Source organism: Lepus europaeus, chromosome 6 (genome assembly GCF_033115175.1).
Source record: "Lepus europaeus isolate LE1 chromosome 6, mLepTim1.pri, whole genome shotgun sequence".
Taxonomy (NCBI): Eukaryota; Metazoa; Chordata; class Mammalia; order Lagomorpha; family Leporidae; genus Lepus; species Lepus europaeus.
In genome coordinates this window covers 2,325,469-2,347,919 of record NC_084832.1, presented here as the reverse complement: position 1 = coordinate 2,347,919, position 22,451 = coordinate 2,325,469, and the positions used below count along the sequence as shown (strand labels likewise).

General features: G+C 61.4%; 1 protein-coding gene across 1 annotated transcript in view; it reads left to right on the top strand.

Annotated features, from left to right (window-relative positions):
* The first annotated feature begins 3,747 nt into the window (after positions 1-3,747).
* ARHGEF7 (Rho guanine nucleotide exchange factor 7) overlaps positions 3,748-22,451 on the top strand; it is a 178,896-nt gene continuing 160,192 nt past the window's right edge. Inside the window, exon 1 of the mRNA XM_062193930.1 lies at positions 3,748-3,912. Coding sequence (XP_062049914.1) covers positions 3,748-3,912 — 165 coding nt within the window. The remainder of the gene's footprint in view (positions 3,913-22,451) is intronic.

The window sequence follows — 22,451 nt, the reverse complement described above, 5'->3', positions numbered from 1 at the left end:
GCAGGCGACGGGAAGAGCCTCCCCCCACCCCTTCCTCCTCTCGGAAGTACGACCCAGCTGTATCTGAGGGTCCTATCTGGGCTAGACTGCGTCTCCCCCAACAGACGTGTCAGGCCTGACTCCCAGCACCTGTAAACCTGATCCGACTTGGAGATGCTACTGGATCCAGATGAGGTCACCCCGGATTAGGGGGGATGGGCGCTAACCCAGTGCCTGCTGTCCTGGAAGAGGAAAACTCGGGGGGTCGCAGCCACAGGGGGACAGAGGAGTCACATGCTCACCCACACGCCGCAGAAGGAAGCCCAGGGAGCCGAGCAGATGGCCACATCCTCCCCCGGAGCCCCCGGAGGAGTCAGCTTGCCCACACCCAGGCGTCAGCCTCCTGCCTCCTGACCCACGAGAGAGCAGATTCCTGCTGTTGCGGGCCTTGGCTGTAACGGCACCCGCTCTGTCACACGGCCTTAGCTTCCCCATCCCAGCATCGCAGCGCCTCCCTGCCATCCGGGTGCTTCTCCCAGTCCCATCCCAAACAAGCCGCGGGAGCCAGAGGCCGGGGGCAGGGTCTGCTCTCAGAGGGGCCCAGACCAGGGCAGGTGGTGTCCGGCATGGAGAAGAGAATCTAATGCAACTATCTCACCAGCCCGGCAGCACAGTCCTGGACACTGTCGTGGCCATCCGTCCATCAGCTGCTGCGTGTCTGCTGTCTCCACGTCTTCCCAGGTAGACCCAGCACCAGGAATCAGCTCAGCAGCCGTGTGCTCTGTGGGTGGCCAGCGGCCTGGGGCCCCGAGAAGGCTGCCAGGCCGTGTCTTGTCCTCAGGGCACAAGTCCCTCGGCGGACTGCACGAGGTCCCCAGCACCCACTGGGCGCAGCCCACTGATCCACGTGCGCGTCATCCAGGGACCCAGATGGGGCACAGTGAGGCACACGCTGTCCGCACACAGGTGCTGGACTGACACACGGAGCAGGTGCAGCGCCAGCCGTGGCTCATGAAGGAGCTCCGGGCGTCACAGAGGCTGCCATCCCGGGGCAGGGCCTCCGTCACAGCAGGTGGGGAGGGCTGGGCTAGAAGATTTCGATGCCTGCGGCCCCCCTCTGCTTCTTGGGGGGGGCCCCCGGTGGCTCGCTCACACACCTTTCTTCCCCCTCCTCACTGCCCACCCTGGGGTCCCTGGCACTACTTGCGCCCAGGTTGCTGGCTCGCACTGTGCCTCTGGGGAACACAGTGAGGATGCGCATCTCACAGATGGCCTGTTCATCTTTAACTACCAGCATCAGGCCGGATCCAGCCCCGTGAACAGGACACTGTTGAGTACCTGCCCTGATGACGGTGGATAAAGCGAGGCCACAGAACCGCTGCCTGTCGCGCTGTCCTGCCCCCATGATGGCTCAGTTCAACAAAAGCACCCCCATGGGGTGAACAGCCGTCTGTCGCACGGCTGAAGGCTGGGGTCCATTCTAGCATTTAGGAGACTGTCTTCCACGCGGCCTGACACCGCTGGGGTGGCGGAGGCCAGCTACGTTTCGGGTTGTCACTGTCTGCGACTGGGTTTGTGGGGACACCCCGACAACAAGCAGAACGTGGCTGTCGGATGCTAACAGGCAGCCAAGCAGGTAGGAAGGTGAACTCCTCTCGGGACAATGAGGGACCAAGGGCCACGGTCCACGCTCTGGGGGTGCAGCAGAGGGGCAGCCGTGGCAGGGCCAGCGCTGTGCTCAGCCCACAGCCTTCCTCGGCTCTAGCGCAGGACAGCCCGCATGCCTGCCCCCGGTCCCTGGCCCTGCACGCGTCCTTTGTGATGGGAATTTGGAGAACATCAAGGAAAGTTAACCAAAGGCCCACCGTGGATATTAAAACAGCTCAAAAGCACAGAAGCTGTGTTACTTTGTGAAATCTTTTCCAAACACACTTAAAAAAAACCCGTATTGTATACCCAAGTAAACAGCTGGAACTAATAATCACAAAGCATTTAGGCTTTGGGACTTCTGCCTAAACAGACCCATTCGGACCAGGGCTGGCTCTCGGTGTCCCTGGGCCCCCCAGGCCACGCCCTAGGGCTGGCTTTCTGCGGGACCATCTTGAGTACATCTGACGCTTTCTGTGTTTACCAGATGCGCGCCAGCCTGGGTGAGCCGGGTCTGAGGTCGTAAGGATGCATTCCAAGTCATTTCCGCGGGAGCACGCAGGATTTCCATGACAACCGGACACAAACCCGGCAGAGCGCCTCCAGGTGCGCCGCCCTGCAGAACAGCCGGGTTTGCGTGAGTGCCACGTCCACGCTCACGGGTGTCACCAGCAGACGGGGGACCGTGAGCACACGGCTGCGCACCGGGAAGGGCGAGGCCAGAGCGCGCAGGCGCACAGCCCTCCGCCAAGGGCGCACACCATCCCAGTTCCTACTGTAGAGGATTTACTCAGTACTTGGATTAGGAAAGAAAATTCAACCACTTAGCTGGCCCCGAAGGCGAGAACTGACTGTCCCTGACAGGGCCCGGAGGGAAGGGCCATGAGCCGCTGTGGGTTCTCCAGGGCCCCCTGGGTTTCCAGCCTTGGTCACAGGGACGCCGGCTGCGAGGGGCGGCTCGGCAGGCCCCGGAGGCCCCCACGGACAGCCCACGTCCCCCTCGTGCGCCCCGTAAGGCGCCACATCCCTTCTGGACACATGCCTGTGTGGCGTGGACAGGGTTGGACGACGCGGGGGCACCCCGCCGCGGGGCTCTTTGGGCCGGGCCAGTGCGGGTCGCAGCCCCTGCGTCCCCCCCCCCCCCCCGACCCTCCGAGACGCCCGGCTGCACCCGCCTCGGCACGTGCGGTCCTTTCGACTCTGCGCCCGCAGCGCCGGAGGCGACACCGACCGTGGAGAACGGAGCCACGCGGGATCCGCGCCCTCTGCCTTCGCGACCCCGGAGGTCGGCGCCGCGCGGGGCCCGGAGCCCCCGCAGGAGAGCGGGCTGCGCCCCAGGCGGCCTGGGTGCCGCACCGCAGCCCTGGAGCGTGTGCGCCCCGTCCTTGCTGGCTGGCGTGCCAGGGCGCGGGCGCCGCGGCCTCCGCTCGCTCGCTCGCTCTGAGCGTGGCAGAACGGAAGGGCGCATCCTGCCAGCGAATACTCCGACCGGGGCTGCGGGCCCCCAGGACGCGAGTGGGTGGGCGCGGGGCCGGGCGCCGCGCAGGTGGGCGCGGGGAGGCCGGGCAGTGCCGCGCTCGCCCCGACCCCGGCGCCTGCGCGCCCCCAGCACCGCCGCCCTCGCCCCGACCCCGCCACCTGCGCGCCCCCGGTTCCGCCGCCCTAGTCCGGGTCCCGACACCCGCTCGCCCCGGCCCCGCACGCCTCACTTCTGCTTTCCCGCCGCCCTGGGCCCCTGCCACGGGCCCTCGGCCCCCGGCCCGTGCGCCCCGCGGAGGCTGCGCAGGGCGCGGCGCGGGCGCGGGGCGGCGCGGGCGGCGGCGGCCGCGGCTTTCTTCTCCCGGCGGTGATGTCATCGGGCGACGGCGGCCGCGGCCGGGGGGCGGCGGCGGGGGCGGCGCCGGGCGCCCGCGGGTCCCTGCGCGGCTGCCGGGGAGGCGCCTGACCGCGAGCCGGGGCCGGAGCGCGCGCGGGGGCGCGAGCCGAGCGGGACCCGCGGCGCCGCGCGCGGGCTCCATGGGCGCGGAGGCGGCGGGGGCGGGGGCGGCCGCGGGCCGGGCCGCCGCTCCGAGGTGAAGGCGCGCGCGGCGCCCCCCCCGCGCCCTGCGGAGCGCCGCAGCGATGAATTCGGCCGAGCAGACCGTTACGTGGCTCATCACCCTGGGCGTGCTCGAGTCGCCCAAGAAAACCATCTCGGACCCGGAGGGCTTTCTGCAGGCGTCGCTGAAGGATGGGGTGGTCCTGTGCCGGCTGCTGGAGCGCCTGCTGCCCGGGACCATCGAGAAAGTAAGCGCCGCCGCCCGCCCCGGCCCGGCCCGGCCCGGCCCGGGCGCCCGGGATGCGCGCGGGGGCACCTGGCGCGCGCCGGCTCGGGGCCCGCGCGCCCTCCTTTGTGCGCGGACCGGGCGGGCGCGGGAGCTGGGGGCGCCATTGTGTGCGGGGCGGCGGGGAGGGGGCGCGGGCCGGGGGCGTCCGCTCCTCGCTGGCGTTCGGGCGCTCTTGCCGCCCGGGGGGCTCGGCGTCGGCCCCCGGCTGCGACCTGCGGGGGGCGAGCTCGCGTGGCTTTGTCCGCGCGGATTCGCGGCGCGTTCCCGCAGCTGCGGGCGCGGGTCGCGGTGAGTCCCGCGGCTTGTGTGAGCTGCGGGGGTTCAGGTTCAGGTTCATCCCGGGGCGGGGCGGACGCCGCCTCCAGCGCCGGGGGTCCGGGCGGCTCGGCGAGCGCATCCGAGTTGGCGTTGGTCTCCGGCGAGCAGCTGGCCCGGGGCCGGGGCCGGGCCCGCAGGAGCGCTCTCCCCACGACCCGTCCCTGCGTGCAGGCTTCCTAGCCCCGGCGTTCTGGGCTTTGCCGAAACGGGGGCGCACCGAAATTCGGCAGAGCGATCTCATTTCTAGGGGCGGCCGCTGGCCCCCCGCGGGCTGGCGGACGCTTTGGGGAGAATAAAATGTTAATTAGGCGACTTGCAGAAGTACAAGGCTGGCTCTTCTAAGTTTGCGCGTGTTCTGGTGCCACATTTAAAATTAGGTCACACACCATTTTATGAGGGAGGGATCCTGCAAGCTGACCACTCTCGGGTTTTTGTTTTTATTTTTATTTTTTTTTTGATTTTGGAACGGATTGCTGAAGGCGGCAGACGCATTGTGGACGCGACAGCTGCCCGCCAGCCGGCGGAGTAGCAGACTTGCTTGTTCTGAAAGAACCGGAAGTCACAGTGACACCTGGGTTCTGAAGGGCTCAGGAGCCTGTCACCTCCAGGGCCCTGGGGAGCCGGCGCTGGGATCCACAGACAGGTGTCGGCGGTGTCGGCGGCACCGAGACGCACGCCCAGTGCCCCAGAACAGGCTCTGGGGGAGGCGGCCCGGGCCACCAGCAAGCAGAAACTTCCTGGGCCGCACCGATGGACACGTGCCCGTCAGGCCGTGTGGTGTCTAGCGCGTTAGCTGTCTTGGCGTGGACGAGGGACCTTTGCAGCCGGGTCATCGCTAGAACAGGAAGTGGGGAGAGGAGGCCCAGCCCCAGCCGCCCGCCTGCTGCTCTCTGCAGCTCTGGTCCTGTGGAAATGCCCTGGGCCCCAGCTGCTCCGTCACCGCCGTGGTCCGTGCCCTGTGGCTCAGCGGTAGGTTTTGGGGGGTAAAAGGTTGGCTGTCTTCTCCCTCCAAAGTCCTGGCGTCTACAGGTCCCGATTCCTGATGAGCATTCCCCCCGTGCGCATTTGCGTGCCCACCGAGTCACAAACGCCATGCACACGCCTGCCGTGTGGCAGCGCGGTCCCGGGACCTCTCTCCTGGCCAAGGAGCATGCGGGAGCTGGTGGAGCCTCTGCGTGGGACTGAAGGGTCTTCCGGGGACCTGGCTGCCTCCCGACGCACCCCGACCCAGGGCCAGGGAAGAGCGAGTCGCTTGGCGCTTCCTGCTCGCAGATTTGCGACTTGCACTTGGCCCTGAGACTGGCCGTCGGCACAGAACCGAGAGCCACATGTCTCTTATTAAGAACACATGTCCTGATATGTTTCTTAGCTGGGAAGAGGGTGAGGGAGCGAGGAGAGTGTTGCCTGCATTCCAGATTGTTCTTTAAGGGGCACGTTGGCTCTGGGGTCCTCTCTGGGGGGCCGCTGTGTTTCTGTTTGGGCGGGAAGTTAGAGGGAGTTGGAAACTCAATGTGAGCAGTGTTCGCCTCACTGCCAGTAGTGCCGTGGCGAGAAGAGTGGGGGCCCAGGCACGTCCCCAGCCTTTGCGTCCGAGGGTCCGGCACTCAGGTCGTCTGCCGTAGGCACCGGCGCGGGTGGTGGCGAGTCGCTCCTCCAAGCAGGCAGGGGCTCCCAAGCCCTGGTCGTGCGGCCCTCGCTTTAGCCACCGCTAGATGATGTGGTCCAAGGAGGTGAAGTCGGGACACAGACTTTTCCGAGGGTGGAAAATGACAGACATGAGTGGAACCCAGGGTCTGCCTTAACGTCGCTCGTGAGTGCGGCAGGTGCAGTACCATGAAGGACCCGGGTGCTTGGTTCTTTCTGTGTCCCTGCCACGCCTGTGATCCACGCGACCTGGAGCCACGCCATCCGTGGAACGCCACTCTGCAGGATGTCCCGGGGGTGGGCTTCGTCCCCCAGTCTGGGGGAGGTCAAGGTGTTGACCCGCCGGTGCTCCCCTGCAGGCGCTGGGGGAGGGTCTGCAGCCCCCTGGCGGGTGGCGGCCCAGCCTCCGCCTTCCCGGGACTCCTCCCGCGGCCCATCCTCTAGTCAGGACCCCCGAGGTCCTGGGTCGGGGCCGCACCCCAGCATGGCCTCGTCTCGGCTGCTTGCATCTACAGTGACCCCATTCCCAGACGAGGCCACGTGCTCAGGTGCTGTGGTTAGGACTTCGTGTGAATTTAGGGAGGGGGCAGGGGGCGGGATTCAGCCCACGCCTGGTTGCAGGGTGCACTGGCACCGAGTCGACATGCTCAGTACTTAGTACTCACCCGCCTGCGTGCTGGCTGGTGCAGGGGAGACAAGACATGCAGTAGCAGGTCCTTAGGACGTCGGTGCGGGAGGAATGAGAAGCGGAAGGAACCCGCAAGCCGCGGGGTGGGGAGAAGCCTGAGAGCAAGGAGCGGTAGCTCCGGCAGCCCCAGGCATCCGCCGAGGTCAGGGACAAGAAGAGGCTGCTTCCCCACCGGTGCTGCCTTTGCCCCCTCCTCGGTCTTGGGATGCGGGGGCTGCAGGATTCCCAGCTCTGGCACTGAAGTCTCCGTGGCCGCGGGCCGAAGCTGGGAGCGCTCAGTGTTGGGAATGTGCCCCTGGCCCTGGGGACCTGGCGCCCTGCGGCTGTCCCGGGCTCGTGGGTGCGTGCAGGAACTGCTCACGAGGTTCCAAACCAGGCTGTCTCCAGACCGGGTTTTCAGGGAGCTCTGTTTGAACCCGGCAGATGGGGTGCTGGGCTCCCCGAGTCTTCTCACCAAAGTCCTCCCGCCAGGGTTCCAGAGCAGGCCCTGGCCGATTCGTGCACCATGAAGTGGAGTCAGGATTGGAATCTGGAACCTCTAGAGAGATGTGCCGAGTGCCGGCTGGAGCCGCGGGAGCGTTTGTGTCAGTGTCGCAGTCACGCATGTGCCCAGTGCACGCACAGGGAACGCACCAGCACGTGGACACGTTTGCACACACACGGCTCCCTGGGGGTGCGGAGAGCCTGGGTGGCCTCTCACGGTGTGGCTCTGTGCGCAGCGGGTGCTGTCCGAGGCCCAGGCCCTCGTTCTGTTGATACGGGTGAACTGCCTGGAGTCCTTCCTGGAGCGCTGCAGCCGCTTTTTTCTTTTCTTTAAGAAAATGTGTCTGCCCAGAGTCGCTGCTACCACACTAGCGTCCTTCACAAACGCCCGGCTCGTTCCTGATGCCCCTGTGGCTGGCGGGGGTGCTGGGGCCTGAGCATGCCTGCCCAGGCCACCCGGCTGCACGTGCAGGCCGCTGTGTGCAGGCCACTGTGTGCAGGCCGCTGTGTGCAGGCCGCTACGTGCAGGCCGCTGTGTGCAGGCCGCTGCGTGCAGGCCGCTACGTGCAGGCCGCTGTGTGCAGGCCGCTACGTGCAGGCCGCTACGTGCAGGCCGCTGTGTGCAGGCCGCTGTGTGCAGGCCGCTACGTGCAGGCCGCTGCGTGCAGGCCGCTACGTGCAGGCCGCTACGCGCAGGCCGCTGTGTGCAGGCCATATGTGCAGGCCGCTGTGTGCAGGCCATATGTGCAGGCTGCTGTGTGCAGGCCGCTACGTGCAGGCCGCTGTGTGCAGGCCGCTGTGTGCAGGCCGCTACGTGCAGGCCGCTGCGTGCAGGCCGCTGCGTGCAGGCCGCTACGTGCAGGCCGCTGCGTGCAGGCCGCTGCGTGCAGGCCGCTGTATGCATGCCGCTACGTGCAGGCCACTGTGTGCAGGCCGCTGTGTGCAGGCCGCTACGTGCAGGCCGCTACGTGCAGGCCGCTACGCGCAGGCCGCTGTGTGCAGGCCATATGTGCAGGCCGCTGTGTGCAGGCCGCTGCGTGCAGGCCGCTACGTGCAGGCCGCTGTGTGCAGGCCACTGTGTGCAGGCCGCTATGTGCAGCGCAGACTGGTGGTCCCTGCACTCAGGAATTTACGAGCCAGAGGCCAACAATATGAGGAAGCACCCAGACACAGAGCAGACTGTGGTGTGCGGGGTGGGCATGGGGGTGGGGGGTCGCAGGGTGGGGGAAGGGGCCGGGGGTGGGGCCCCCAGGGGGTGCAGGCCACTGCCAGGGCTCCCGCCCTCTCTCCTGGCCCTGACTCCGGGTTTCCTGTGTCAGGAGCCGGAGCGACACACTGCCCTCCGTGGGTGACGGAGTAGATGGAAGTGCGCATGCACGGTTCTCCCACCAGCGGCCGTGGAATGCTGGCGCGGTGGGGAAGAGCTGGGCTGAGCTGTGAGGCTGCTGGCGGTGATGTTTGAGCCTGGGGCTTGGCATCCCCTGTCAGCTGGAGTCTGCCCTGCGCCTGTCCCTGCAGGTGGGAGGCAGCAGGTGCACAGCTGTGCCCTGCGAGACGCCAGGGCCTGGGACTGCCGGTGCTCCGGGCAGGCAGACCTGGCCTCCCTGCTGGCGTTTGCTATGTGACTTGGGGGTCCCCGCTGGTAGGCGTGGCTGCTGGGGGTAGCCGGGTGGTTCAGGGCCACCGGGTGGCCGTGCCAGGGGCCAGGGCCTTTGTGAGCAGGACATGAGAGGAAGCTTTGCCCACCCTGTCCAGAAACCCGAATCCAGAGTTTGAACCTCAGAGCTGCCCAGGTCCAGGATACGTCGGGGGCACTTTTACAGCTCAGGGGGCCGGCAGCCCCTCCCCCGAAACGACGCGCTGTCTGGGCTGTGGAACCATGGTTGCAGCCAGGGCCGCTGGTCAGGGCCAGGTCTCGGCAGCTGCTGCCCGGAGGCCGGGGCCGGAGCCCAGGGACTCGGGTTTCACTTGTCTAAAGTTTCATGCAGGAGACAGGCCCGGAGTCACAGATGGGAAGTGGGGCCCGGCTGCCTGTGCCTGGGGCCACCCCCACCCTGCTTCCTGCTTCCCATGTGCTTTTCTGACCCCTCCCTGGCCCCGCCCTCGGTCTACACAGCGAGGCTTCGTTTCTGGCCCCGCCCTCGGTCTACACAGCGAGGCTTCGTTTCTGGCCCCGCCCTCGGTCTACACAGCGAGGCTTCGTTTCTGGCCCCGCCCTCGGTCTACACAGCGAGGCTTCGTTTCTGGCCCTGCCCTCGGTCTACACAGCGAGGGCTGTGTTTCTGACTGCTTGCTCCGTCTTCGGGTCTGTGCAGTGTTTCTCGGAGCCTGTGTATTTGTAGCATTAGCTGGGAACTTGGGTGCCTCCTGAGCCCGATGGCAGCGCTCAGCCGGTCTGCGGGGTGTTGCTGAGCCCAGAGGACCAGGGGCGGCTGTAGATGGACGTGTGTAGCGCTCGCGTCAAACACCATCATTCACATTTGTTTAAATAGGGCACGGGCTGGCACTGTGGCATAGTGGGTAAAGCTGCTCCTTGTAATGCCGGCATCCCACATGGGCACCAGTTCAAGTCCCGGCTGCTCCGCTCCTGACCCAGCTCCCTGCTAATGCACTGGGGAAGCAGCAGAAGACGGCCCAGATTCTTGGGCTCCTGCCACCCACGTGGGAGATGTGGAAGAAGCTCCTGGCTCCTGGCGCCTGTCTTTGGCCTGGCCCAGCCCTGGCCACGTGGCTATCTGGGAAGTGAACCAGCAGATGGAAGATCTTCTCTTTCTCCCTCTCTCTCTGTAGCTGACTTTCAAAATAAACGAATCTTTAAAATGTAGTTGGTGCGTTTACTGGGTTCCTGTCGTGTGGAGCTAGTGAGCCACTGCGTGCCTGCAGAAACCCAGGCACAGCCACGCACGTGCTGTGTTCTGGGGCCTTCCGAGGGACGTGTCTGTGGTCTCCCGGTGAAGGAGGGCGCGGGCCTCCAGCCCAGACTGGGCAGGTGGCTGAGACAAGGGCACTACAGACGGCTGGGCATCCTGCACCCTGCACAGCCGCGGAGAGCCGTGCCCACCGGCGTCCGAGAGGGCGGTGCTCCTGGGACTCCGGGAGGCGGCCCCAGGGCAATGATGCACAGACCAGCCTCCGAGGACGTGGTGCACAGGGCCGTGGTGGTGAGGGAAGTGGCCCCAGGGCTCCGGCTGCAGCTTCCCCATGGAGAGCTGGCGTCTGGGTTCTCACTTCTTTCTTTCTTTTTCAAAGATTTATTTATTTATTCAAAAAGCAGAGGTACAGAGACAGAGATCGTCCATCTGCTGGTTCACTCCCCAGATGGCTGCAATGACCAGGCTGGGCCAGGCCAAAGCCAGGAGCCAGGAGCTTCTTCCAGGTCTCCCACGTGGGTGCAGGGACCCAAAGACCTGGACCATCTCCTCCTGCTTTCCCAGGTACCTTAGTAGGCAGCTGGGTCAGAAGTGGAGCATCCGGGACTCACACTATGCTCCCACCTGGAATGCCAGCACTGTGAGTGTGGCTTAACCCACTACCCCACAGCGCCAGGCCCTGTCCTCACTCCTTGAAGCTGCACTGGCCTTGACTTGTTGGAGCTATTGGACTAGGACGGGGCAGCTCTGTGCTTGTCCCTCACCTGGGCCCCAGGGGCCTTCGCCTGCGTCCACACTGTCAGAGCCTCCCGCCATGAGGACAGACCCAGGCCTGGAGGCTGGTGGTCCGCAGCCACACAGGGGACGGCTCAGTGGCCCCTTTCTGGGTGGTCCTGGATCCACCTGTGCCAGACACTGGACCGAGCCAGCCAGGGTCAGCAGGTACCCACCGAGCCCCCTTGGGACTTCTCTGAGTGTGCCGCCAAGGTCGTGTGGTTTGTCACCGTGGCCAGAGACGACAGGTACGTAGGGACACGCGGCCCTCAGCCAGGGGACATGCGGGTGTACTCAGACACAGGGCACCTGGTGCACTTGGGTCCCTCACCCCTGAAACATGCGCTCGTGCCCTCCCCAGGTCCCCTCTCTTCCGTGTCTGGCAGTGCCGTTAGGACTCGGCAGAGGCGAGGTCTACATGGTGCCCCCTGCTCCAAGGACCGTGGCCTCGGCAGCTCTGTGCCCGGCTGGTGGGGTCTCCGGTGGCCTCCCACGGGCTCACCTGTACCACTTTACATTTGTTCTGCTTTTTATAAATTTTTTTAAGTTTTTTTTTTTTTAATTTATTTGAAAGAGTTACTGAGAGAGGTAGAGACAGAGAGAGGTCTTCATCTGCTGGTTCACTCCCCAGATGGCAGCAGTGGCTATGGGCCAGGGCTTTAACCTGCTGTGCCACAGTGCTGGCCCCTGTTCTGCTTTTTAAAAACATTTCTGTGGCATAGAGGGTAAAGCCGCCTGTAGTGCCGGCATCTCATTTGGGCACTGGTTCAAGTCCTGGCTGCTCCACTTCCGATCCAGCTCTCTGCTATGGCCTGGGAAAGCAGTGGAAGATGGCCCAAGTCCTTGGGCCCCTGCACCTGCGTGGGAGACCCGGAGGAGGCTCCTGGCTCCTGGCTTCAGATCAGCACAGCTCCGGCTGTTGTGGCCATTTGGGGAGTGAACCAGCGGATGGAAGATTTCTCTCTCTCTCTCTCTCTCTCTCTGACTCTGCCTTTCAAATAAACAAATCTTAAAAAACAAAACAAAACAAAAAAACACATCTCCTTGACTCTCTCTTCTTTCACTTTCCATTTGGACCGTCTGGCCGCGATTCTCCCTTCTAAAGCTCTGCTTGTTCTCGCTCTCCCTGTCTCTGTCCCTCCTGGATTGCGCCGTGTTCTGCAGCTCCCTGGGGACGCCCCTCACTGCGGCCCTGAAGGAACTCCTCCTCCCCTGCCCTGTCTCTCTTTCCTCTGAGTTCTCTTTGGAATTTATTCCCCACTCAGTTATCCAGTGGCCTTTCAAGAGTGAGGCTGGCGAAGGGCTCGGGGGTGCAGGGTCGGGGCGCACCGAGGGGCGGGCAGGTGCTGCCCAGAGGCGGGGCTGTCGGGCTCTCTCCTTGTGCGGCTGTCAGTCTGTCCAGAGACAGCTGCTTGTCCTGTGCCTCGGTAGCGCAGGTTTCCCTGCCACTCTTGACCCTTGACCTTTGGCCCTTGTCCATGCCTGTGCACCCCAAGTGCTGGGCCTCTGCTTCCCTTCTAGAATCTGCCTCAGACTCCAGCCGGGGTGGCCGGGTGCGGCGGGGCCTGCATCTCGCTGCTGCCTCTCACCTTGCCTGGGTCCTGACCGTACCTGGAGGCCTGGGGCTCAGGTGCCGTCCGGGTTTGTTAAAGATGACGCGGGCCTTCATGTTTCTTCTTCTCTCTGATGTTCTGGAGGGAGTTTTCAAGAAATAATTTTTTTAAAAAGATGTGTTTGTTTATTTGAAAGGCAGAGTTACAGAGGGGTGGAGGCAGAGGGAGAGAGAGAGAGAGAGAGAGGTCTTCCACCCACTGGTTCACTCCCCAGATGGCTGCAACAGCCAGGGCTGAGATGAATCTGAAACCAGGAGCCTGGAGCTTCCTCTGGGTCTCCCACATGGGAGCAGGGGCCAAGGACTTGGGCCATCTTCTACTGCCTTCCCAGGCCACAGCAGAGAGCTGGATCGGAAGTGGAGCAGCCAGGACTTGAACTGGAGCCCATGTGGGATGTCAGCCCTGTGGGTGGCAGCTTTACCTGCTACATCAGGCACTGGCCCCAATAAATAATTTTTTAAAGATTTATTTATTCATTTGAAAGGTACAGTGCTGGAGATGGGAGATGGGAGATGGGAGATGAGAGAGGGAGATGGAGAGGGAGAGGGAGAGGGAGAGGGAGAGGGAGGGGAGAGGGAGAGGGGGAGGGAGAGGGAGAGACTCTCCATCTGCCAGTTCACTCCCCACATGGCCTCAGTGGCTGGGGCTGGGCCAGGATGAAGCCAGGAGCCTGAGCTCTCTCCTGGTCTCCCACTCACTGGGAGGCAGGGCCCAGCGCTCGGGCCATTCTCTGTGCCTGCCAGGCGCATTAGCAGGGAGCTGGATGGGGACCTGAGCTGACACTCCAGGACGGGATGCGGGCACCCCAGATGGCAGCTCACCTGTGCCACGCGCTGGCCCGGGCTGGAATGATTGAATCTGTTTGGGAACTGGAGCCTTGTGTTACTTAGAGTGCCAGATGCCACTTCCCATCTCGATTTTTCTGTTCAGTGTTGAAAGCGCTCCGGTTTTCTGGTGGTTTGGTATTTTGTGCGTGAGTTCATCGCCACACACTGAGGAGCCGGTGCGGGTCCCACCTTTTCTCTAAGGAAGCCACATGTGATCCAGAACCCCCAGACGTGTCCGTCAAACACCGAGCCTCTTCCGGTTTCTGGGAACTTGCTTTGGGCTAACGTGGGAACGCACAGCTGCAGGTTTGTTTGGGATTTGCGTGGTTTCTTGCCGCGAAGTCGGTTGGGACAGGCTGATTTTGTTAGCAACGCCTTCTTGGAGATGGTTCTGTTCTGGGTTATTTGTTGATGTCTCCCTCGGTTCTCAGGGCCAACACCACGTGTCCATGCTAAGGCGCTTGCCCACCAATTTCCTGCCGGCAAAGTAGTTTAAGTTCGGGAGACGCTTTTAAGTCTATCGCAAAACTTCCAGGGGTCTTTTCTCGGGAACTCGGATTTTCTCAACAAGCCTGTTGCTTTCTGAGCACACTCCAAGTGATGGACCCTGTCATTCCAGGGGTGCTGGGTGACGCTGGCCAAAGTCCCGGGCCTCTGTGGAGGGCCGTGCAGGGGGAGGGAGAGGCCGCCTGCACTCGGGAACCGGCCCCACGCCCTTGCTTCTCCTGAATGTCACTGTGGTCCTGGGGGCCAGGAGCCCGCCCGATGCTCCTTCCGTAGCCCCGAGGAGCCTGCGCAGCGCCCCCGTCTGTGGCCCCGGGGAGCCCGCCGAGACCCCAGGCGTCAGGAGTTCCTGGCCCTGGCCGCCAGTCTTCCCGATGGAAGCAACTTCCTGTCCTTGCTGTCGGTGGTCAGTGCATTTTCGTTTTGTCTATAAATAGCACAAGGTCACATTCTTCACAGACTTACGGCAAAGGGTCACCCGGCAGAGAGTGGCACAGAGACCACACTTTGATGTGACAAGGGACCAGAACTGAGGGTCCTTTGGGTGCTCTCCATAAGTGACAAAAGGAACAAAACGCCGTTGCGGCATCCAACAGAGAGGCGAGACAGTGGGAGAAAATATTTATGCTCTTCATTGGACGAGAAATTGATATTCAGAACGTACAAGAAGCTCAACTCAACGCAAACCCCAAAGAATCCAATTAAATGGCAAGTGATTGCAATAGATGTCTCTCAGAAGCCACACAGACGGCCAACAGGTATGTGAGGACCTGCTCAGCACCGCCAGCCATCAAAGCTCACGTCCTCTCTCCCCGTTAGACTGCTTGTATCAGAAAGTCAAGACACAGCGAGAGCTCGCCAGCGAGTGGAGGAGGGGACACTTGGCGTCAGCACAGCCGCTGTGGGAAACAGGATGAAGATTCCTGAAACAACTAAAAATAGAGCCACCACTGGATGCAGCAGCCCCGCTGCTGGCTGTACGTGCAAGGGCATGCGATCATTAGAGCAGAGAGATTCTTGCACCGCTCACATAGCCAAGAAATGTCAGCCCCCAGATGATGGAGACGGGGCGGGCGGGGGGGGGGGGGCTCCATGTGCAGATGATGGAGACGGGGGAGGGGCTCCACGTGCAGATGATGGGGATGGGGAGGGGCTCCAGGTGCAGATGATGGGGATGGGGGAGGGGCTCCAGGTGCAGATGATGGGGACGGGGGAAGGGCTCCACGTGCAGACGATGGGGACGGGGAGGGGCTCCACGTGCAGACGATGGGGACGGGGGCCTCCCTGTGCAGTGGATGCTTGTGACTGAGCCGTACAAAGGGTGAAACGTGCCATTTGCAGCAACGTGGATGGGACTGGAGACATCACGCTGAGTGTGGTCAGCAGGCGCAGGGAGACGGACACGTGTTCTTGCTCAGAGGTGGGAGCGATGACCGGAAGCTGGTGAGGTGGTGATGGGGACAAGGGGTAGAAGAGCTTGGCCAGCAGGTGCTGTGGAGAGAAGGGACGCCTTCTAGAACTCCATGGGCGGCCAGCGAGGCGCTGGGGGCCCCACCGGTAACGTAAGGCCCAGGCGAGGGAGGCGTCAGTGGTCTGATCTGATCAGTGCGCAATGGGTACACGTACGGAATCATCACAGTGTATCCCAGCAATGTGTATGATTACTGTTAATACAAATTTCAAAACAAAATGCTTAAGGGGCTGGCAGCGCAGCTGAGCTGATTGGCGCTTCACGCTGAGCACAAGTGTGGCTTGTCCGCTGTAACTGGAGCAGTGATTAAAGCAGCACACACGTTCACTTCCGGTCTCTGAGTGGTTTCACTTCCGGTCTCTGAGCGGTTCACTTCCGGTCTCTGAGCGCTGCGGTCCGCAGCACACACGTTCACTTCCGGTCTCTGAGCGGTTCACTTCCGGTCTCTGAGTGGTTTCACTTCCTGTCTCTGAGCAGCGCGGTCCCCGGGAGCACGGCCCAGGAGCTGCCTGTCGGCGGGCCGGCGGTGGCTCTGCAGAGCGGCTGTTGGCGTCCTGTGGGGGCAGACGGGACTCAACCCGCAGACACTGACCTGTCTGTAGTGCAGCTTCCACCGTGGGAAACGAGAACACAGGCAACTCAGGCTCACAGCAAGTAGCAGGAGAGAGACCACCAAAGACAGAGTGGAAACCAGAGACGTGGGAACAAGATTGTTCGGGAAAACCAACAAAACCCAAACCAGTAAAGCTGACGGTGGCCGGTGGGAGGGGAGGGAGAGAGAGGCCTTGGTGAGGGGTCATGGCCTGCGCAGCTGCCGAAGGGTGGGAGGATGTGACACCCCTGCCCCGATGTGCCCTCCGACTCGGGTGGAAGGGACCCTTCCCGGGAGGTGCTGACTCCCCAGAAACCCCAGGGAGAAACCCGTAGCCAGCACGGGGAACTTCTACGGTGAATTCTGCCAAACACTTAAGGACAAGCAATGCCAGAATTCTACACAGAGTCTTCTAGAACAGTGAAAATGACGTCAGTGCATCCCAGCTCCACCTCTGAGGTCAGCATCATCCTGAAAACAAAACGCGACACAGTCATCATACAAGTGAGGCTGTGGCCCAGGAGAATGACCCTCACGAACATAGCTGTAACCCTGAAAACGTGGCAGGGGCCGGCGCCGTGGCATGGTGGGCTAAGCCTCCGCCTGCAGCACCGGTACCCCATAAGGATGACAGTTCAAGTCCCGGCTGCTCCTCTTCCGATCCAGCTCTCTGCTATGGCCTGGGAAAGCAGTAGAAGACAGCCCAAGTCCTTGGGCCCCTGCACCCGCGTGGGAGACCCAGAAGAAGCTCCTGGCTCTGGCTTCAGATCGGCACAGCTCCAGCTGTTGTGTCCATTTGGGGAGTGAACCAGCGGATGGAAGACCTCTCTCTCTGTCTCTCTCTCTCTGTAACTCTACCTCTCAAATAAATAAATAAATAAATACATCTTAGCACAAACACACACTGTGGCAAGTCAGAATGAGCGCTGCGTGAAAGGTAGCCAGAGGAAGTTGTCCCAGGACAAACCAGGGTGGTTTGACATCTGAAAACCAGTGGACACGATGCAGAATGTCGACACACAGGACAATGAAAGCCACAGCATGGACAGAAACTCGCCCCAAGCCGGGGGGAGAAAGCAAAGGGGCCCCTGAAAACCTACCGGCCTCATCCAGCCCGGGGCGAGAGGCCGCGAGCCTCCCCCAAGGTCAGGAGCACACCAGGGGAGCCGGCGCTGCCCGTTCTGTTCGGCCTTGTGCTGGAATCTGAGTTGGTCCAGGCAGAGGAGAAAGAAGCCGCAGGTGTCTGGATTGGAAAGGAAAAAGCAAGACTGCTTGATCGGGGACCATGGGAGAAAACAGGACGTGGTCTGCAAAGCAGCCACGGGAACGAGTAAGTGAGTTTAACAGGCTTGCGGGAGAAAACATTGATCCACAAAAATCTGTTGTATTTCCTCATACTTGGCACCAAATGGTCAGCAACTTAAATTAAAAATACCATTTAAAATAACAAAAAAGAAAGAAAAGTGCAATGCTTATGGATAAATCTAATGCAAGGTGGGAAAGGCCTGTGCGCTCTCCACCAGAGAACCAGCGACACCGAGGAATGTTAATGTTATCTCTTCATACATGGAGACGCAAAGCATTCTGGGTCAGAAGTCTTGCCATGGTTAAGATGTTAGTTCTCTCCATGCTGATCCTTGGATTCAACAGAATCACAATCAAAATCCAAGAATGTATTTTTGGCAGGGGGAGGTAGAAATTGACAGATGTTTCTAAATTTACAGGAAAAGCCGAGGACCCAGAATAGCCGACACAAGTGTGAAAAGGGGGGAGAAAGTTGGAGGACTTGGTTTCCAGGCCTCTTCTGCAGCTCCAGTAACTGCGGCAGCCCGAGGTGGAGACAGAAATAGATCAAGAGGGCAGGACACAGTCCAGAAATAGCCCCACGCGCGCAGACAGCTGCCTGTCCACACGGCGGGCGCAGGGGCAGGTCACCCGCAGGGCGTCGTGATCAGCAAACGGGGCCAGGTCAACTCCCGGTCTGCATTTTCAGCCAACACCTCGTACGGCACACAAAAATCAATTCCGAGTGAACCACAGATCCAAATGGAAAACTGTGAATCTTGTGGGAGGGGACATTTGGGACTGTGAACCAGAGGAAGACTTCTTAGGTAGGATGACAACAGCTGACCCTGAAAGAGCTGATGCTGGGCTTCATGAGAGGGAAAGCTCTCTGTTCTTTGAAAGACACTGTTAGGAGGAGGGAGACCGGCCATCGACTGAAAGGAGAGCCTTGCAAACTGCACGTGCGGTCCAGCTCTGGGGTCCAGAATGCAAAAAAGCTCTCAAAACGTGATAATAAGGACTCAACCCAATCTAGAAAAGGGGGTAGATGGTTTAAACAGTGGGCAGAGTCGGAGAACATAGACAGTGCAGATAAATGAGTGATGACAAGCCCAACCTTACCAGTCGTCAGGGAAGTGTAGATCAGGACCACAGTGGGGTAAAGCTGTCTCCTGCGGTGCTGGCATCCCCTATGGGCGCCGGTTCAAGACCCAGCTGCTCCACTTCTGACCCAGCTCTCTGCTGTGGCCTGGGAAAGCAGTAGAAGATGACCCAGGTCCTTAGGTCCCTGCACCTGTGTGGGAGACCTGGAAGAAGCTCCTGGCTCCTGGCTTCAGACTGGTGCAGCTCCAGCCGTTGCAGCCAGTTGGGGAGTGAACCAGCAGATGGAAGACCTCTCTCTCTCTCTCTCTCTCTCTCTCTCTCTCTCTCTGCCTCTCCTTCTCTCTGTGTAACTCTGACTTTCAAATAAGTACGTATTTTTAAAAGACCACAGTGAGGTACGATGGAGAGATGTGGTGATCATTTCCAACGCTGGCGAGTACATGAAGGAAGCAGAATTGTCCAGCGGCTCCTGAGAGCCATTTGCCAGTTTCTTAATATAAGAACCAGACACCGACCACCCGTTTCAGCCATTCCACCTCGAGGTGTGTGCCCCAGAAAACGGAAATGCCGCATCAGAGCAGCCCTGTGCGCGGGTGCTGGCAGCAGCTCCGCTTGTCGCAGCCACACACTGCAGACACGACACGAGCTTTGCATCCAGGGAATCTGGGGCTGTGGTCACGTGAGGGCTGCCTGTCCAGCATGGAGAGGACGAATCTCAAAACTACAGCCAGCGGGGCCGGCGCTGTGGCGCCCTGGATTAACCCTCCGCCTGCGGTGCCAGCATCCCATATGGGCGCCAGTTCAAGTCCCGGCTGCTCCACTTCCCATCCAGCTCTCTGCCATGGCCTGGGAAAGCAGTAGAAGATGGCCCAAGCCCTTGGGCCCCTGCACCCGCATGGGAGACCTGGAAGAAGCTCCTGGCTTCAGATCGGCTCAGCTCTGGCCGTTGCAGCCATGTGGGGAGTGAACCAGCAGATGGAAGACCTCTCTCTGTTTCTCCCTCTCTCTATAAATCTACCTTTCAAAATAAATAAATAAAACCTTTTAAAAAAAAACTTACAGTGAGCACAAGGAGCCAGAAGAAGTGAATACTGTGTGATCCTGTTTATGTGCGATTCTAGAAAATGCGCCGGAACCCAAGTGGCATTGCTTGCTTGGAGACACGGCGGTGAGGGGTGTGGGGGCAGTAGGATGTGGCACAAGGGGACCTTCGGGGCAGTGGGTGTGGCCGTTACCTGGTCCCCGCGGTGGTTTCCTGAGGGTGCGCTTACACCAGAGCCCTTGCATATAAGCAGTTGTACCAAGCTGACACGTGACGCGTGTCCCGTGACAGTCTCCACCTGTGCGCACTTATGTTGCTGCATGTAGTGGGGCTTCGCTTCCTTGTACTGGCCGACCGTGCGTTTGAACCTAACAGAAGACACGTATAGGGTTTTGATATGCAAAGGTAAATGGTGTCCCTACATTAAAAAAAGTTTATTAATATTTAATTGAAAGGCAGAATGACATGGAGAGAATGATAGAGAAAGCTCTCCCGTCTGCTGGTTCACTCTCCGACAGCACACAGCCACCACGGCCGGACCAGGCTGAAACCAGGGTCCTGGAGCTCAATCCAGACGGCCCAGGTGGGTGGCAGGGGCCAAGTGCTTGAGCCATTGCCTGCTGCCACCCAGGTGTGCATTGGTGGGAAGGTGGGGCTGCGACATGGGAGGCTGGCGTCCCAAGGGGTGGTCTAACCACTGCACTACAACACACAGCCCAGTGTCCTTCCGCTAGCTCATGGCAGGCTGCCCACCGTCTTCCCCAAGTTGTGGCAGCTCTGGAGACTTAACCAGACTGGCCTACTCTCACGGGGAGAATACGACGAGAGAGACTGCGGGAATTGGCTGTTATTCCAGCCCAGGCAGAGGAACCCAACTGGCCCTTGGCTGCTGGGCCAGTGAGGGCTTAGGGAGGCCTGAGCCGTTGGGGGTGAGCAGCTGAGACCAGGCGAGGGGTGTCCTGCGCTGTGGACAGAGGGGCCTTGCGAGGCTAGGGGCGGGCGGGAGCTGCAGAGACCTGGCTGGCACGGGAGGGGGAATGGTGACATGGAGTGTGCCAAGGGCCACCGGGGCAGGTGGCATGGGTCTCGTGGGCCGCTCATTCGTGAAGGCTGTGAGCTCAGCGTGGCAGACCGATCCCCGGGGCTCGGCCGCAGCAGTGGCCACCGGAGAATTTCCAGGTTCTCGGCTCTGTGTGTCTCCTCCCCCTTTCATTCATCTGCGGGGCTTTCAAGGTAAGGACGGGCGTGCTGCCCAGAATGCACGCCCCGCTGCGTCTCCCCGTGGACACACGTCCAGCTTGGGTGTCGTGAAGGCATTCCAGGGTGCCGGGGTGAGGAGCGTGCGCGGCGTCTCTCCTAGGTTTGCATCTCCTGCCTGGGAGGGGCTCGGCGTGTGTCACAGGTCGGGAGTGAAGGGAGGAGATGCGGGCGGGATTGGGGGCCTTCCTTCTCAGTGACTGTGGTCGATGCAGCAGTGTTGCTGGGTGTTACTGATGGCAATTTGGGGCATTAAAGCTCGCGGCTCAGCTCTGTCTGCACGTGCACCGATGCTGGCGAGGTGACTGACGTCAGGGCCCGTCACGCCTGCGTTTCAGGTTGTTTCCAGGTCACGATGGTCCTTTGTCTTGTGAGGGTTTGGTTAGCTGGCTGTGTGGGTCTTGGGTTTGAGTGTGTATCAGAATCGGCAGGAGGACTTGGGACAATACAGGCTGTTGGAGTGTACCCCAGAGTTTCTGATTTAGTAGGGCTAGGCTGCTTTGGGAATTTCTTTTTCTTTTTCTTTTCTTTTTTTTTTTTGACAGGCAGAGTGGACAGTAGAGGGAGACAGAGAGAAAGGTCTTCCTTTTTGCTGTTGGTTCACCCTCCAATGGCCGCTGCGGTAGGCTCGCTGTGGCTGGCGCACCGCGCTGATCCGATGGCAGGAGCCAGGTGCTTCTCCTGGTCTCCCATGCGGGTGCAGGGCCCAAGCACTTGGGCCATCCTCCACTGCACTCCCTGGCCACAGCAGAGAGCTGGCCTGGAAGAGGGGCAACCGGGACAGGATCGGTGCCCCGACCGGGACTAGAACCCGGTGTGCCGGCGCCGCAAGGCGGAGGATTAGCCTACTGAGCCATGGCGCCGGCCTGCTTTGGGAATTAATTCTTCCCTTTCCTTTCCTCCCTTCCCTACTTTATAATTTATGAGAGAGAGAGAGAGAGAGAGAGAGAGAGAGGAGGGGAGGGGAGGGGAGGGGAGGGGAGGGGAGGGGAGGGGAGGGGAAAGGAGAGAAGGGGAGGGGAGGATTAAGAGATGGGGCCGGTGCAGTGGGTTAATCCTCCGCCTGCAGCGCCTGCATCCCATATGGGCGCCGGTTCTAGTCCCAGCTGCTCCTCTTCCCATCCAGCTCTCTGCTGTGGCCTGGGAAAGCAGTAGAGGATGGCCCAGATCCTTGGGACCCTGCACCCGTGTGGGAGACCCGGAGGAGGCTCCTGGCTCCTGGCTTCAGATTGGCACAGTTGTGGCCATTTGGAGAGTGAACCAGCGGACGGAAGACCTTTCTCTCTGTCTTTCCTTCTCACTGTCTGTAACTCTACCTCTCAAATAAATAAATAAATCTTTTAAAAAAAAAAAGAATTGAGAGAAATCATGTATCCACTGGCTCACTCCCCAGATGCCTACAACAGCCAGGGCTGAGCCAGGCTGAAGCCAGGAGCCCCGAACCTCAGCCCAGGTCTCCCACGAGGGCAACAGGAACCCAAGGACTTGAGCCGTCCCCTGCCGCCTCCCAGGGCGCTCAGGAAGCTGGGTTAGACGCCGAGGCAGGACCCGAGCCCAGGCACTCTGTTATGGGATGTGGGCACCCCAAGCAGGCCCTGCCCACTGCCCCAGGGTTGAGGATTTCTGACAGTGTCAGGTGAGGCTGGCTCTGCTGGTCCCTGGGACCCCCACACAGAGCTGACCTCTGAGCGGGACGTCGCCGGAGCATTGCCCACGCTCTGGACACCGAGCTCTGCTCAGCCGGGGCCGCGCCTTGGCCGTGCGGGCAGTGGTTCCCCGTGGGGTGTGCCCACACGCCGGCCAGCTTCCCTTGAAGTGCGGGGCAGACTGCCCGGGCTGCTTCCCGGGGCTCCCGGCGCCGTTCAGCGTGGGGGTAGACGGGCACAAAGAGCTCCCACGTGGAGCAGGTGCTGAGGTGCTGGTTCCGACCCGGGCGGCTCTGCTTCCGGTCCAGCCCCCTGCTCATGTGCGAGGGAGGCAGTGCTGATGGCCCAAGGGCTTGGGTCCCTACCACCCGTGTGGGAGAC